The sequence below is a fragment of the Azolla caroliniana genome, unplaced genomic scaffold (genome assembly GCF_043228905.1).
Source record: "Azolla caroliniana isolate FFs.n. ecotype wild unplaced genomic scaffold, voAzoCaro1.0.p SCAF_13, whole genome shotgun sequence".
Classification (NCBI taxonomy): domain Eukaryota; kingdom Viridiplantae; phylum Streptophyta; class Polypodiopsida; order Salviniales; family Salviniaceae; genus Azolla; species Azolla caroliniana.
Window position 1 is genome coordinate 13,823,251 of NW_028230448.1, and position 18,278 is coordinate 13,841,528.

The window sequence follows — 18,278 nt, forward strand, 5'->3', positions numbered from 1 at the left end:
GACAGGACACAACCCCTGCACACACATACACATACACATACACATACACATACACATACACATACACATACACATACACATACACATACACATACACATACACATACACATACACTTACACATACATACATACATACATACATACATACATACATACATACATACACATTGTCACATTCTCTCTCTCTCTCTCTCTCTCAAAAACCTCACATTCCGCCATCGCCTCTCTTGAGCTCTCAACACCTCCCCTGCTCCTCCAGGTAAAAAACAGAAAGCCCTAAGCTTTCCTGCTCTTTTTCTTCTCCCTCTGTTCTTTTTTTTTGCTCTTCGCCTTTCGCCTTTTTGGGCTTTCCGATTCCGCTTTCTGCTTCGAGCTCTCCTTTTCTCCGCCATCCTCACCTCGTCCTTCGTCTTCGTCTTCGTCTTCCTAAGACCCTTCTAGAAAGTTAGGGTTTCCCCCTAAGACCCTTCTAGAAAGTTAGGGTTTCCCTCACCTCGTCCTTCTAGAAAGGAGATCATTTTTGGTGTAACTCGTTTTCTCCTTTTTTATTCTTCCGAAGAAAGTAAGGCTAGGAGGAGGGCAGAATATCTGCATTATTTGTTTTTGTTTTTTTGCCCATTTCTGAACCATTGGGAGAACTTAAACCTCCACTTGTTGGATTTCAGAGGTTTCAGTCAGAAAGTGGAAACTTAGTGTTTTACTGGATTAAATCCTAGTATTTTGATTAGAGTAAATCATAGTGTGCTCATGAACTTTTCTGACAAATTAAGCATGCTGACACGAATTGGACAGTTTCAGGAAGAATGTGAATCTAGTTAAACCCTATTTTGTTGAATCGCACAGACTCAATGAGAAAGTAAACATTTTTTAGGTAAATCCTAGTTTGTGTAGTTTCACAGTTTCGATAAGAAGGCAAGTCTTTTTAGAAGTAGCTAAGCTGTTTCAATGTGAAAGTAAATGCTGGTAATTTTGTCACAAGTATATTTTAGTGTGTTGAAGTGCACAGTTTCAATGAGAAATGACAGCTAGTGTTTCGGTTAGAAGTAAATCCTGGTGTGCTGAATCGCACAGTTTCAGGGAGAAACTAAATAATGTGATTGTTTTAAAGCGAGTCCAAGTGTGCTGAATTGTGTGGTTTCAACGAGAAAGTAACTGCTAGGGTTTTGCTTAAATGGGTTTGACTTGGTTGAATCCTGCAGTTTCCATGTCCTGTCTTCTCGAGTTAGACTTTCAATGAAAAACTAAATCCGAGTTTTATTTTCAAAACTAAATCTTGGCTTTGCCTGAATTGTACAGTTTCAATCAGAAATCGGTTGATAGCTGCGTGCATGGAGAATGATGGAAGGATGGGTTTACGTTGTATTATGGCATCGGAGCAGGCTGACCATGTGGTCCTTAAAGAATATGCAACCATAAGATTGATGCAAGTTATGGCGGAGAGAGATGCCGCGATTGTCGAAAGAGACCATGCATTGGCAGATAAGAAGGCTGCCATAACTGATAGAGATTCAGCCATGCTTCAACGAGACATTGCATGCGCGGAGAGAGATGCGGCAATAATAGAGAGAGATAATGTATTGATTGCCCTCGATTCTGCAAGAGGCCATAGGGCCCTAGGTTGGGGTCCATATAAAAGGCAACCAGATGTCAAAGGGCGCGATTCAGCCACAATGCTACAAATGAGTCCCTTTGGTGGTATCGAAGAGCCTCATGCTTTCGCACCCAATTCTTCCATGCTTGGGTTTATTAGCAATTCTGAGAAATTACAACCTATACAGCTAAATCAACTACACCACCAGCATAATCAACAACATCAACATCATCTTCATCAGCAGCAGCAGCAGCAACAACAATATCATGAACATCAGTATCATCTACAACAACAGTATCATCATCAACAAGAGCAAGAGCAAGAGCAAGAGCAAGAATATCACCATCAACAACAACCCTTAGCTCCTCCTCAACAACAGTTGCAAGGGAGTGGAAAGCCTGGAAAGGAAGACACTCCGAAGGCAAAACGGAACCGCAAGGCAACCGCTGATGATGTGCCCAAATCGGAATCCAAAAAGAAGAGGCTCGAGAATGGGGCCCACATGCAAGAGGGCAGCATAATGCCACTTATTCTACCTGTTGCTGCTTTTCATGCACAAGAAGCCGAACCCGATATGAATGACGAGATGCACTCTCAGATGGAAGAAATGCAAGAAGCGAGCTATATTATCAATACACCTATACCCCATTGTTCATGCACTGGTACCATTGAACCTTGCTATAGATGGGGGAATGGGGGGTGGCAATCAGCTTGTTGCACAACCACATTGTCAGAGCATCCTTTGCCGATGAACCCCTTAAAGAAAGGATATAGGCTTCCTGGACGGAAGATGAGTGCAGGAGCATTTCAAAAATTGGTCAAAAGGCTCTCTCAGGAGGGTGTGGATCTCTCTCAGCCCATTGACTTGAAAGATTATTGGTCAAAGCATGGTACCAACCGATATGTCACCATTAAGTGATCATATATGCCACCATTCGAATGACCTATCTGTCACCACCCGAACCATATATGTCACTATTTAATTGATCATATATGTATGTCACCATCCTGAGTGATCATATATCATGCCTCATATAGAGTCATAATCACCTTGTAATTTATTTGTAACAGGTGGTTTCTGGACGTAACACTAGCATTTATACAAAGTTTGAACAATCGTGCACGCTTAATCCATACTCTGAAATCTAGGTTAACTCTTTGGGCAGAAGAGTGTCTTGTTGTCGATGCAACTGCGAAATGGTGTATATTGGCACCCTTTTTTTAATCTTTCGCATAAGGGGCATTTGAAGCCTCTTATGAAGTGGCCAAAGTGAGATAATTCCATTGTGAAAGAGCCTATTAGAATCTTGTGGGGTACCCGAGCTATCTTTGAAAATTGCAGTTTCATTTCGTCAAGGTTCCTTTCACTTTTGTTTTGCTTTATGCTATTTGTTTTTAACATCTTGTTTGTTGGTATGTTCTCATATCTTACCCTCTTGTTAGGGTGTAGACTTTCTTTGACTGCACTGCAATGCCTGAATGTTCACATGGGAATTCCTAAGATGTGTAATCAAAGTTTTCAGTCTTTTGTTGGAGATTTTAAGGTCCTGTTGTTTACCCTTGATCATGGGTAAATTTTGCTTCATGACATTGCTTGGTCTATTTGTGGTCATCAGCAAACCTTGCTTTGGAACATTGTCTCATTACAATACTCCATCTTGCCTTATGGGTTATAGAGCCAAGGGCTGGATGTTGCACCCATCATAAAAAATCTTCAAGCCTCTAGTTTGATATCATCCATTAACAGCAATATGCTCCTCAAATGTAATATACTCTTTCATATCATGAGTTTGAGATCACACACATTAGCAATTTGTGTCCAATAAATTTGTTTACAACATTCATATCGAAAATCTCTATAGACCGTGCACACTAGAGTCATTGCCCTTGAGAAAATGGCTTCACATTGACAAATGTTAGTAATGTCTTGTGAAAAAGAAAGGAAATCATGATAACCCGAAAACACCCCATAACTTAACTGAGTGTCTCATAATTTCAAGGGATTACAAGATTCATGTATGCCCTCAATAGTATTAAAAGAAGTCGTTAGAACTAAAGAAGCTATAGTAAAAGCAAAAAGATTTTAAGATTTCATTGTAGTGTTAAATGGATAGTGTTGTTTTAAAAAGAGGCGGTTACTTTTCCGCAATTGAAAAAACTAAACCCAATGCACATTTTAATTTAATGAAATGTCTTAAAGAGGTCATTCAAATAAAAGTGCAATAGTTGTCTCCAGATTTTAAAATACCAAAATGGAAGCAAATCATTAAACGTACCATGGTCCAATGGAACATAATGGTACGAGAAAATCACAAGCCAAATTATCATAACACTATTTTTTTAGTGGTAGAGTAGCCTTTCCAACTTTAAAATACTGAAATGCAAGCAAACAAAGAGGCATCATCCAATGTAACATAATGGTACAAGAAAATAAAAGTGAGAGTCAATTGGCCATAATCCTTTTGGTTTCAAACAAAAACCATACTAGAAGAATTGATAGTCTTGAATTTTGTTGCTATACAAGGTTAAAAAAGGAAAGATTATTTCTAGGAGTAAACTACTAAGATATGCTTTATATCTATTTGAGCAATGTAAAAAAACATATGCTCGCTTCTACGCTTATACCATTGGTCAAAATTAAGGTAAGGCTCTTAAACACACTAAACTTAAGGTTAAACATCTCATAAAGTCATTAGAAAACTTGTCATCAATGCATATTAACTAGGTTAATCTATTCAACCAACCTAATTAATCTAGATTAAAGCATTGATAACTAGAAGTAAAGCTAACAATTTCCCTGCAAATCAATGTTTCTAAATTACATCAATTAAGAAAGACACGATCACTTTCAAAATTAGAAGCATAATTACCATATGTAGCTTCTAAATAAATAATTAAAACAAACCTCACTTTTTGAAGCGATTAGTAACACAAATCTTGTAACGACATTCCTTAATCATTGTTACTTTTATACAATATATATATATATCATATATGTATGTATGTATGTGTGTGTGTGTGTGTGTGTGTGTGAGAGAGAGAGAGAGAGAGAGAGAGAGAGAGAGAGAGAGAGAGAGAGAGAGAGAGAGAGAGAGAGAGAGAGAGGAGAGCTTTTTGTCATTGTCGCTCTCTTTACCAATAACGGAATTATTCATCGAGACAAGCAATGGAAAGCTCTCCAACAAAGCTTCGTAAAAAGATTTAACAAGTTTAAATTGGTGGTTTATGTTGTAACTTGTTAGTGGCAACAGAATCAAAGAACCCTTTGTTGTCATCTATATACCTACTTAACAGAAGTTGTGGGCCTCTTTTATTGTGGTTCGATATGACATCAAGGATAGAGGACATGACCATGCTTCCTCATCATTTGTGGGGACATTGATATGGAAACAATTGCCCCAAAAACTATTGATATTATGTTAGAATGTAAACGTCTAAGTGAAAATTTGGGGATCTCTAAGAGACTTAAAGGTATTGAGGAAATCAACAAGAAAAAAATTGACACATGTTGAGACAGTACATACAGACGAGGGTCATAAGGATTATCATAACTAGGATTATTTATGGGGATTGCCAATTACCTTGGTGTCTAATGTATTCATGAGGATGTGCATGATATGGAATCTAATGCTAAGGCAATTTTGTTGTCTTTTGATGTATTCTATGATCGCGTGGTTATATATTATTATTTTTGTTGGGAAACTCCCATTCCTAAATTGGATTAAACAATGGTTGAACACCATTGTATATTAGAATGGTATTGCGAAAATACATGCAAGTCCACGAGGGTTTTATGATGTTGTATTTTATTCCCTTGAAGATCAAAGTGTATTGTTGGATAAAGTTTTTGTGTTCTTGATAAATGTTTGGTGCATGTAATGCAATGGTCCCCTAGAGCGGACTACCATGCTTTGTTGAAATAGAAGTTCCCGTTTGGGTGACAATGGATTGTATACATGCATTTTATGGTCTCAAGAGTTGACGAGTCAAATTGGTGAAGTGTTAGTATCCCCACATGCAAATCTACAAATAAGTGCAGATTTTGTGTTATGGGATGCAAGTCATGTGAGGCCAAGATGGGTGTATAAACACACCTAGAATGAAAAGGCTTTGTTTTAAATTGAAGTGGGATTCCAACACTTTGGATGTGGTGAATGGGTACAATTTGTGGTTGAATGCCAACATCGTTACCTTCGGCTATAGAGGTTCCTAATGATGGGGTCGGTAAGGAAAGAGTTGGGAGAGATATTATTATGTTCAATATTGTGGGTGCTATGGATGAAGCAACATCATTTGGAGCATGTGGCAAAGATGCTCCTCTTCAAAGTTCATGGCTTAAGAATAAGGAAAATCAATCTATAGTGCTTACAAATAGGGGAAAGAAAAACAATTGATAGCCTAGTATCAATGTTATTGTTGTTGTTAAAGATTGATATAAAGTAAAATGCAAGTCGAAGAGAAAATCAATTAATATGCAACGTAATAGTTCGCCTACTACTCATGATATTGCTTGACAAGGCAGTTTAGGAACAAGGGAGGTGCCTCTTAAAGCTATGTGGCAATGACAATTCAGAGATAAGGGATTACCCCTTTAACTTCAATTTGATTTGTCAAGACAGGTTGTAAATTCATTACATTCTCGAGGTTTTTGTCAAGTTGAAGAACCAAAACAAAAGGTTTATGTAGATGGCCCTAGGGATGTGGTGCATGAAAATCCATATGTTGTGTTGGAATATGCTTCGACTAGTTTAAATTGCTTTGAAGGAGCTAATGCACTTGTAACATCATTGATTAAATGAAAGTGGTGACGTGGAATGTGTGAGGGGCATGGTGTCCTCATAAGAAGTACATATTATGGGAAACATTTTTAACCCCAAACCCTAAGCCCTATTTGCTTGGAGGTTTGCACTCATTCAATTAACGTGTATAAATTGTTACTTAGAAAGCCTCCATTGCACTTTAACTCTTCTCTTTTACTTCAACCTCACTTTCGTTCTCCCAAGGAGCAAATTTTACAAAACATGGGGCATGGATACAACTTTATGAAACGTTGTTATCATTTGCCATATGTATAGGTTCACTAATGCCAACAATGATTGACTCTTTTTCAACCATTCTCTCTAAGTATAATGCATTTTTAATACATGCACCATTAGATTAATTTTTTTTTGTATATCCGTAATCAATTGAAATTCAATATTTCTCAATTACAATGTCAAAGTTGTTGTTATGCTAATATGTAACAACTCAAGGGTGGGCTTATTGTTGTTATGCTAATCATGTGTTTGATCAAATGTGGTACATGCGAAGCAAGGGAAGGAATTTGTAGCAGATCTCGGTGTAATCATTGCAATATGTGCTCCTTACTTTAAGGGGTTGATCGGCCCGCATTTGTATATCACAAAAGAGGTGATTAGACCACGCCTTGAATTTTCTAATATGATTCGATATATTGTGCAAGACCTCTTATTCATGAAATGGATGTGTATTTCATTGAGGATAAGGTGGAAACGTCTTTAAGGATCTTCCTATGGGTAAGAGCCCTACTTGGGATGGCATGAGAAATGAAGTTTGTAAGCGATATTCCAACATGTTAAAGGGGCGTTTCAATGTCGTTGGCATTCTTGTTGTATACTCAAGCGTGGAAGGTTGGTCTCATTGAATTAATCCTCAATGTAGCATATCACCTAAGTCATTTCATTAATAGTGGCCTATTTCTTTGATGGGGGGTTTTGTATAAGATATTTACAATGGTCTTGGAAAATGGATTAAAATTTTATTTGCCAAAGTTGATATACCCAACACAATACGTTTTCATTGAAGGTATGAATGCATTGCATAATGTGTTGAATGTTCAGATGGCCCCATGAATTATGCATGACACACTCACCTAGAATTAATTATGGTGGCGGTTATATTTGGAGAGAGCCTATGATCATGTTAATTGGTCCTTTGTTTCTGAGTTAATGCATCCAATGGACTTTGGACTATGTATGTGTGTTTTCACTGTGTGTGTGTGTGTGTGTGTGTGTGTGTGTGAGAGAGAGAGAGAGAGAGAGAGAGAGAGAGAGAGAGAGAGAGGCATGATGGCATTCTCATGTTCCATTTCATGTAAAGGTGTTTCTTTGATGTGTGATGGTCAGTGAGCTACCTTTGGCAATGGCTTTAAAACAAAAACATATTTTAAATCGTATATGTTTTTTTACACAATGATTAAGGAAGATGCCAAACAGAAGTTCATTACATGCCTAGTTGCTAAAACCATTTGGGTTGTTTTATCGTCACTTTGGGCATCGTTAATTATCAAGGTTTTGTCATTTTTTTAATGGGCTTTATTGAGGTTGTTAAAGCTCTACTCATCTCATCATGTCACGTTTATGTTTGACTATCTTAGGTATTGGTGGATGTGGTATAACCAAAGCTTGAGAAATGAGTTTTTGTTTGATAGATCTCAAGGAGTACCACAACAAATACATAGCCATGAAAATTGCCAAATTGATGTTATTTAGTATTATATTGCCATATTACTACTCTTGAAGTACTTGAGATAGCGAAGGTTTAGTATTATCATCTTGTTTTAATACAAACATAAGTTAAGGTTGTTTTAATGTCATTTAATTGATTATAGATCAAGAGAGTATGCAAAGAGAGAGATGACTGAGATAGCATGCCAACTATCAAGAGGTGACAGTGAAGTCATTAGTTAAATATCAGACCTACACAAATGTGGAATGCAGTTCAATATATGGTGTAAGAAAGATGTATGATATGTTTGACATGGCTGTGTCAATTGCCTGCAGATCAGGATGTCCTTATTTTGATACTGAAAGTACACCAATGTCACATGTAGTTCAATAATTGGAGTAGTGATAATGTATGATATGTTTGACATGGCTGAATTAACTAACTGTTTGGAGACTGATGTTGCTGTTGGAAACTGAAAATTTACACTGATATGGCATATAGTGAAACATGTAAGTTCATAAAGATCTGATCCCCTGACCCATCCCCATAGCTAAAAAGCAGGCAAGAAGTCCATTACAAGAGATAAGCCAAAGAATCATGGTGAATTATATGAGACTTAATTTTTTCCTCTTTTTTTCTTTCTTCTTGTATAAAGCTAAAAGAACCTAATAACAACGTCATGACATTTCTTTCTTTTTTGTAAGTTCCAAGTAGCAAAACATTAAACCAAAAAAGATTGGTTCATTTTTGTTCAGCATATGTTAGTTATGATACCCCTGTTCCACTACTACTGCTACTGCTACTATTTTGGTGTCCACTGTCTATGGAGGATGACTTCAGGCTGACCAAAGAATGATTATGATGGGGATTCGGTGTGCTCCTCCTGCTCACCATCTTCATCACTACGTTTGTTGTCCCTTTCTTCTGTTTCACAAGAGGGATTAATGACTGAACCACATCAGTCATCAGCGGACGGTAATCAGCCTCTGGTTGCACACACATTGCAGCAATGGCTGCAACCTATATATAAAAACATAAAAAAAATTATTGCAGCATAAATCTGAAGGGAAAAGATATTTCTAATTAATTTTTTATGGAGAGATTAGTCACGTCATTTATTCATTTATTTATCTTTTGCTTTTTTTATTTTCTTAGAGGGTTCATTTGCAAATTCACTCCAATCATATAAAGGTTCATCATAATTTTCTTCTACTCTAAATTTGAACTCAGACCTGTATTAAGTCCTTGACAGTAAATTGTCCAGCCATGACAGGATCAACTATCTCCATGAGTTTATCTCTATCTGTGAGTCGAGGAAGTGCCTACAAAACAAGGTTATAAATGCATATATAAAGCTTCGTGAGAGCATGCAAAACAAGGTTCTGAATGGATATACCATGAGTGGCAAGAGCATGCAAAACAAGATTTTAAATGCACATACAATGAATGGTAAGATTATGCAAACCAAGGTTTTAAATGCATATAAAATGAGTAGTATGAGAAAGCATATGAAACTAGGTTTTAAAATGCACATGCAGTGAATTGTATGAGGTACAAAAATAAGGTTGTAAAATGTATATATGTTGAATTTTAAATTTGTATGATAATGCAAAACAAGTTTTTAAAATACATATATAATGGCATTAGCAATTACGTTTTGAATAGCACAAAGAAAGTATTACTTACCCAAGAGACAAGTACACCCTGCCCAGGAGGTCTCTTCATATCAACCGGAACTCGGCCAGTTAGAAGCTCAAGCAACACTACTCCATAGCTATAGACATCTGATTTAGTTGTTAAATGCCCTGTTAGTGCATACCTATTGCAAAATTAGAAGCAAAAGAAAATTTGTCATCTAGAATATGCATTACATTATTGTCTTAAAGGTAATTCATTCATTGATTTTCATGAAGATAATTCATTCATTATTATGCATTACAAATCCAAAATGCAAGTAGAAAAGAAAAAAGGTATCATCCATACTCAGGAGCAACATATCCATGTGTGCCAAGAACTCGAGTAGAAATCAACCCTCCCATTTCGTCGGACCCAAGTTTAGCTAGCCCAAAATCTGCAACTTTGGCACTGAAGTTGGAGTCCAAGAGGATATTACTACTCTTAAGATCTCTATGGATCACAGGAGTAGTCATACATTCATGGAGATATTCAAGACCCAGGGCAGAATCAAGTGCTATCCGCATTCGAGTATCCCAATCTAGAACAGGTGGTTTGCCGGATATTCCTGAGGCACATCAAATCACAAGTTTTAAAATATATTGATATTGATATATTATGTGCATAAAAATGTATGTGCATGTGGCATGTGTGTGTGTATACTTTAACTCTGAGACTTAAATATTGCCAATAAATAGCATGAATGAAGCATGCTACTCAACGTACAGATTCTAATAAAGAGACCAACTCTGCATCCAAGTGATATACTTATTATAATATTGGCATCTAAGTAGATAACTAGGATGGGTTGTTCGGCTAATATGACACCAGATTTTAAGTAGATGGACAGATATCTTTTTGATGTCCACAAGAGACTGATTGTGATCTATGGGATGAGGCCTAGCCCATGGCAAGGATCAACTTATGCAGGTTGACCAAGTTATAAGTTGTCAATGCCACTTAGGTAATAATCCATTGATATCTAGGATTGGCTGACGAACATATGTGGTGTCAATGCCACTTAGCTTATAATCCATTGATAGTCCAAAAAAACTCAAATTTTCTATTTATAGCTAGAACTTGTGTACTAGACATAATCCAAATTTGCAAGTAACTTGGTTTTCCACAATATATGTAGAATGTAAGGGATATGAATGGATACAAAGAAGAGGCTTACCATCTGAGTAAAGATGTTCTTGGAGATTTCCATTGGCCATGTATTCGTAGACGAGTAATCGATGATCTTGATCAGCACAGTACCCGATCAAACCAACAAGGTACGGTGAATGGAGGTGACTCAGTAGCTCAACCTTCAATAAATAATGAAAACATAATAACTAAAAACCTCATTCTTGATATGACACGGGCAAAAGAAAGAAGAAACATGTATTGTTTCTTCATAATACAGAGTTCTTGTTTGTACAGATACCTCATATTAAATTTGGGAAGCCTCAAAGTGAGATAAAAACCTACAAAGAATCTAAAGGCAACTATGTATAGAACTTACTGAATAAATGAAGGAAACGATCTGAAAAATGTCTGAAAAATCTTGCATATATTACTATGAAAAAAATGCTGTCTAAAGTTATTACATATATGACTTTTTTTTAAAACACTAAAAAGAAATCTAAAACACATTGGCAAAGATAAAATCATATGCATAACGAAGAAGAACAAGAAAGAAAAAGGTGGAACATTTTGATTGAGGAAGAAACCATAGATAAACGCCCATATGAATCAGAAAAAAGACTATATAAATTAATAAAATTCTAAAAAACAAAAGTCTGAAACATCTTGATAAGGATAAACTCATCAAAATATATATGAATTTTGAAGAGAGAAAATGTTTCTCTATTTAGAGCATTTTACCTCAATTCGGAACTCACGGTCTCCTTGTTTGCTACCTCGATCAAGTTGTTTGATAGCAACAATTCTTCCATCAGGAAGAACCCCTCTGTAAACTGATCCAAAACCGCCATGTCCAATTACATTGTCTGGATTGAAATTACTTGTTGCACCTTGAAGAACCTTTAATGGAAAAGCTTGAGACGCTAAGTGTATGCTATCCTTATTCCATGAGCTATGAGGCTCTGCAGTGCTGTTTTGCCCATGAGCTTGAGAGACATTATTCTCATAGTTGCTATTACAATTAACTTGATGAGAAGAAGAAGAAGAAGAAAATTTCTTCTGTTTCGCGACCTTTCGCCTGACATGGTAGTAGTAGATGAGTAGAGAAAGTAACGCCGAGATGGCTAGCGTGGATATGGTGGCTAAGACGATCACAGCTACCGCATTCTTGCTTCCATGTCTTGTTACAACTTCTTCTTGTTCTTGTTCTCTTGCATTTGGAATGTTATAGCTCCCAACAGGAGGAGGAACTGAACCTAAAACGATTCGAGCCATAGATGTGTGTGTGTGTGTGTGTGTGTGTGTGTGTGTGTGTGTGTGTGTGTGTGTGTGTGTGTGTGAGTGGTTGCAATGTATTTGCAATGTCGCGCCGCCCCGATGATAGTTGAATTACCTGGTTTTCTCCAATCAATTGTATATATGTATATGATAGTTGAATTTCCTGGGTTTCTCCAATCAGTTGTTTCAGAAGAGAAATTTACAGCTTCTTCTCCTACATGGACCCCCAAATGCAATGCAATGCAATGCAATGGGCAGGCAATCGATGAGCACAAAACAGGATAGCCGAATCTTTACCTTCTCGGGGGTACCGAAGCTTCGAAGAGAGGAATCAGCAGGTGAATCTGACTAGATGGTTGGGGGGGGAAGGCCATACCAAGAACTCTGACTGAAGGTGCCTCCTGTATGGATGGATATATGTATAATGTATATGTAAACAGAGAACAGAGAGAGAGAGAGAGAGAGAGAGAGAGAATGAGAGAAACAGGGGAATTGTGAGAGGCAGGGAGGGAGGGAAAAATGAAGTGGCAAGGCATATACTCGAATGCATAGGCAAACATTCTTTTTCATACGAATGCAACGCATGCGTATGTTAACAAAACATTCTTATGTTTTTTTCTTCTTCTTTTTTACACTTTTTACCTTAAAAAAAATCTACCTTATAATAAATAATGAATACAAAATTATGGCATTTACCCGTCTTCCCCCTCCCCTCCCCTCTCCTCCCGCACACTGGTGGTTTAGGGTTTAGGGTTTAGGGTTCAGGGTTTTGTATACATCATTCGTGAGATCAACTTTATGTATGGGGGTTGTTGAATAGAAGATAGTCCATCGAGATGTTCACGGATGGCTAACCTGATTCACTTCCCAAAATGATCTACAATGGATCAAGCAACATGACGAGAGCTCAAGCCCCAGCTATGTTGTTGTTGTTGCTATTGTGTAATTTTAAGGTATTCTTGTTGAGATCCTCTTTATGTACTCTATATACTCATTAATGCCATCTCGACAGAAAAAAAATAGATATTTCAACGTGTAAGGTGGAGTGCTTTTATTGTCATAAATCTCCATATCTCTATCACTAGCCTCCCTTTAGCCCTCTTATTTTAGATATTCACATGTTTCCTCTCCATTACTCATGAGTCCCATGAATTATCATCATCCACATTACATAGATTATTAGTCTTAACTTCTAAGACGTGTTCTCGACACTTTAATTGCCACTTTCGTCTTTCTGGCCACTTTTTTTGCATTCGCCATTTCTATTGCATATTCATTTGTCTTTATCTACGGTACCTATATTCATATTTGTAATTCTCTCTTCATGAGTTGTAAATCATACTCGTAAACAACAAAGTTGGTTAAACATGCTAACCTAAATAATTGTAATGACTTGAATGATGGCATTCTATGCATTTAAATAGTTGTCTTGTTTAAGTTTTCCTAAACAAATTAGTCAAACAATAACCGTCATTCAGAAACCACCACCGCACAAATTTTGGGAAAACGCCCACTTCCACTTGGTCCACTTGGTTTCCTTTTCCTTCAAAATCTTGAGTCACCTGGTACATACTTCATGGATGGACCACATTTCAATGCATTGTTTTCATGTTTGTCTTTCATTTTCATATTGTGCTACACATTGTTTACATACTTTTGAGGGCCACTTCACAAACACATTTTGTATTTAAAATATAAACTTGATAAGATAATGTATACGTATATTCTCACCCTTTTGATTGAATTTCTCGAGTAAAAGTAACGACACTAAAATCAAAACCAATGTGTACTAAATATCTCGTGGGATACGGAACGATGCTCACTCACTCATGTTTATTCTTGTAATCACTATGTAAGAGTGAATTGGCATGTTGTTTTTCTACCAAATGTCTATATGATAGTACAAATGGCATTCAACATTGAAAGGAACGAACTCAATTTCTTTATTGGTAAATAATAACATTAAATTTTGCTTGTCTATTGTTACAACTACAACTTTGATTCGTGGTTACATTAAAATATTCTTATGTCTAGCTAGTTAAACAATGGGGATTGTAATTTTCTTTAGGCGATTTGTAGCATCAGACTTTTCAAATGCTTGAGAATGTTATCCCCGTTTCTCCTTTGTGGCTTATCAAATCCTCAACACTATAAAGGAATTCCTAAATTGTTGCAATTAGATGTTGTATCAATGCAAGTGGGAGACCTGTCACATTTGGAACTAAAAGCACAAGAAAAAATCTTCACTACATTATGTTATCTTGCATGCACAAAGTGTGGTTTGCTTGCTATTGGATGTGCTATCAAACAAGAGGTGTCATGTTTGAAAATTGGTTTGACCATGATAGTATGAAATGGCTCATAAAAGCTTGTAAAAATCTCGTATGAGCCGAGTCTAAAAAACACACACACACACAGACAAATGACTCAAATGAGCGAGTCTATGATGCATCACATCACAACATATGAGCAATGCTAACACACATGTATGATGAACACACAAAGATTAGCAAAACGATTGTATGGAGGCACATGCACAAACATTGCCACAAACAAGGTCGACATTGACACTGTTAATCATTTGTCTCTAGTATTACTTTCGACATGCCCACTTATGATTCACACACTCTAAATAAATATAAATCGTTTCCGTTGTGGATTTTTGTAGGGAACTAGTCCGATACATTGAATAATGATGTTTACTACATACTTGAGCCATTCATTATGACTTATGTCTCTCTATATATTATGTATGTTTACATGTATCCATACTTGATTGATGATACATATAATAGACATGAAATATTTACTTCATTTTAACATTTTAAATGATATGAAATAACTATGTATTCCAACCCTACACTTTTTCAAAAGTATTATGCAACCCCAAATGTTTATTTATCTGGGGAGTGGTTTGGATTCAAAGCTTAGCGTTTTTCTCTTCCAATTGCAAAGTTTTACATCTTTGAATTCGTTTTCCTTAGCTCCATGGGTCATTGAACATCCATGTTGTGTGTGGTTTTTAATATGGTATCATAATGAAAAGAAACATAAATTGAACATTACATGTCAATTAGAAACGCTTGCACTTCTTGTTCCTACAAAAACCATTTCTTGCTCTTCCTAACTTACGTGGTAACACTATATGACAAATTATCTATAGTTACCGATTATTGATAAAAGCTTGAGCAATTGCTTTGTTGAGCGTTGAGATCAACCAATCTTAAAAAGAGTGGTAAATTTTGATTTGTTAGAAAATTTCAAGTTAAACGGGTTCATGTTATCATTAATATAGTTAGACATCCATGACTTCATTACAATTCTATCAAACTAAAATATTTACATTGCATATGATATTCAAGCTTGTTTATGTAAATAGAATATGGGGATTAGGGGCACTTGGCACCCAGTCCGAGTGGTGGTGCATGTTGGTAACATCTAGAAGACAGATCCGGATGTTGCTAAGGTGGAACCCCACTAAAAGTTATGGGTCCATAATTGTCGTCCCCTCGTGGAACTAGAATGGGACCTAGGGGATTTAAGGTGGAAACATGATGGCAAACTCTGCCACTTCTTCGAATATAGCACTAAATTGGGTCGGACTTTACAATTGTAGTTAGATGGTCGGTTGGCGCACATTGGGCATCTCTGACAAGGTGCTTGTTACCTTTTGGAAGGGTCTCTGGCATTTCCACATGCCTGAAAAGATCAAGCTCTTTTGGTGGCAGATCGGTCATAATGTGGTCCATGTTGGCGAATGGCTTGGTAAACATGGCGGCCTGATAGTTTGGCCACTTTGCTCTTCACCTATTGAGACTCTGAGACATTGTCTGTGGGATTGCCCTCAAGCTCAAAGGGTATGGACAGAGTGACTCACCTCCTTGCTGCATGTGAAGTGGAAGGAACATCATCGTAGAGCGTTGCAGCTTGCATCGTCACTTGGTTGATAGTCGAATGGATGCCTTCAATGTGGATTGTTGGTGCTATGAATGCAAGAGTGGTAAAATCGTCAATACCCGATTTGAGAGAGAGGCACATTGATTGCATCCCCTCGGTTCCAAGAGATTTGGATGTTGATCGTAGACTTCACTCTGTGGTATGTATGGAAGGCACGCAACCTAAAGGTCTTCTAAGATATACCCTCAGAGGAAGTGATCATGGATATATGGTTCACGATGATCAGATGCCTACGAGGGCAATTGGAAAAGGTTTGCCGCCATCCAACGATGTGGTCACTACCCTTTTACGCTTTTGGGAGAAATGATGGAACACGCTGATGCCGATGCAAGGAGGAAATGACCTAAAGTGGAACTACCAACCCCCATGCTGGTTGTTTCCTACTCACCTCCCACCCTCCCTACGTTGTAGGCCATAGGATTCGGCTTGTACTAGCTGGTGTTGAAGGGCACCACTTTTAGCTATAGGTATCTACTTACATTAATTAGTCAGTTTGAAAGGCTATGTACATAATCCCATTTTCTTGAACTCGGCCAAAGGGTGATTCCCCAATTTATGTATAAGCCACATTGTATAGTCTTTCTGTAATAATCTCTCCTAACTAATGTGAAAGTAGCTTCATTTTGGAATTTTTTTTGTTTGAATATGGTGATTGATTATGAGTAGAGTTTGGAATCATGCAAATCAATATATTAACAATTGTTTTTCTCTTCTTATTATGTGATAATGTGTGTGTGCATGTGCATACTTGGTTTGATTATTTGCACATTAGTTGTATAGATTTTACATGCACAATGTTGACAATGAGAGATTATTAGATCGAACAATGTTCGTTGAGGCTCCATTTTCGTTCTTGACATGTGTGATACGTGCATATCGTACGATACTATGTATATTCTTCTCATAATGCAATCTAGAGATTCATGAATTGACACTCAAAGAGCAATAATTTCACTTTTGACATGTAATACATGCATATCATACAATACTATGTATATTCTTCTCATAATGCAATCTAGAGATTCATGATTTGACACTCTAAGAGCAATAATTTCTCTTTTGATTAGGTTGAAATTGCCTTCTCATTGTTGTGATATTTGGTTGCAACATGAACGAAATCCAATGTGTGTGTATATATATATATATTATATTTCATGATTGGCCTAGATGGAGTTCTATCCAAATGGACAATAGTTCATATTATATTCACTCTAGTCACATGATACCTTGTCCTATCCCAATTCATTATTCCATCAATGCACTAGGTATAATATTAGAGCTCATCAATTGTGAAAATCATAAAATATTTCACAATATGTTAAGGGCCTAATCGACTATGGTGCTCACAATTCTCAGTTGTTTTGCACTTTAGAAGATCGTTTAGAATGTGCTAGCACAAGATGATGTTTATTAATTGAAGATGTGTGCCACTCAATGGTTGATGATGATGACGTATCATCAATTTATTATAAAAATAGAAATCAAAATATGAGCATACTATAAAATCTAGCCTATGCAAGTTTCCATTTTAGTGGTTAAAAATGGAGATCCATCATATATCACACTATCATTTTAAGTATTAGATGTACAGTTAAACAATAGGTCAATGGTTGACAATCTAGTTAACTATGACCATTGTTATCCAAGGTGTAACTAACAAGATGTCATTGGCAAATTAATAGGTCCATTTGAAGTCTATTGGACTATACGTTAATAACAGTGATGCACACTTTATATAATATTTGAGAAACCACAATGATGAACACAATTTTTAGCGTGAAACAACTCTAAAGATAAATTGGCACGTGTTTGGGGTTTGCAGTTACAGAGGAGGGCATTGACAATAACAACGACTTCACACCATTTGTTGTGGTGAAGAAGAAGGATTGCGAGTTTTGGGCGATTGTATAAACAGAGATGTATCGAGAGAGAAATGGCTTAAAACATTGGTGAGAACTAGGGAGGTGAAAATAACATGATGTGTGTGCGTGTATATATTGATTCCTCAAGCCAACACAAAGATCATCAAAGGCAAACCGTAAGGGGGAAGTTTCCTTTTAAGGCAATATGAAGGTGAACCCATGAACCATAGCAATAACAATCGGCCATGGTTCGGTTTGAGGGTGGCAAAATCGTACTGTTTAAAAATTTTGAAACTTGAACCAAACCGAACCAACCACGAAA

At 36.8% G+C, this 18,278-nt stretch overlaps 2 protein-coding genes across 2 annotated transcripts; one reads left to right on the forward strand and one right to left on the reverse strand.

The window, feature by feature from the left end:
• Positions 1–211: 211 nt before the first annotated feature.
• Positions 212–2,959, forward strand: LOC147856216 (uncharacterized). The gene is made up of 2 exons (XM_087329867.1): positions 212–260; positions 1,298–2,959. Exon 2 carries the CDS (start codon positions 1,330–1,332, stop codon positions 2,509–2,511), a length of 1,182 nt encoding a protein of 393 aa, XP_087185993.1. The 5' UTR covers positions 212–260; positions 1,298–1,329; the 3' UTR covers positions 2,512–2,959.
• Positions 2,960–8,640: 5,681 nt separating this feature from the next.
• LOC147856217 (putative serine/threonine-protein kinase PBL7) lies at positions 8,641–12,174 on the reverse strand. The gene is made up of 6 exons (XM_087329669.1): positions 11,601–12,174; positions 10,909–11,041; positions 10,041–10,299; positions 9,744–9,876; positions 9,290–9,379; positions 8,641–9,077 (listed from the first exon to the last, which is right to left on the reverse strand). The coding sequence occupies exons 1-6, from the start codon at positions 12,132–12,134 to the stop codon at positions 8,823–8,825; spliced, it is 1,404 nt and encodes a 467-aa protein (XP_087185795.1). The 5' UTR covers positions 12,135–12,174; the 3' UTR covers positions 8,641–8,822.
• Positions 12,175–18,278: the final 6,104 nt, after the last annotated feature.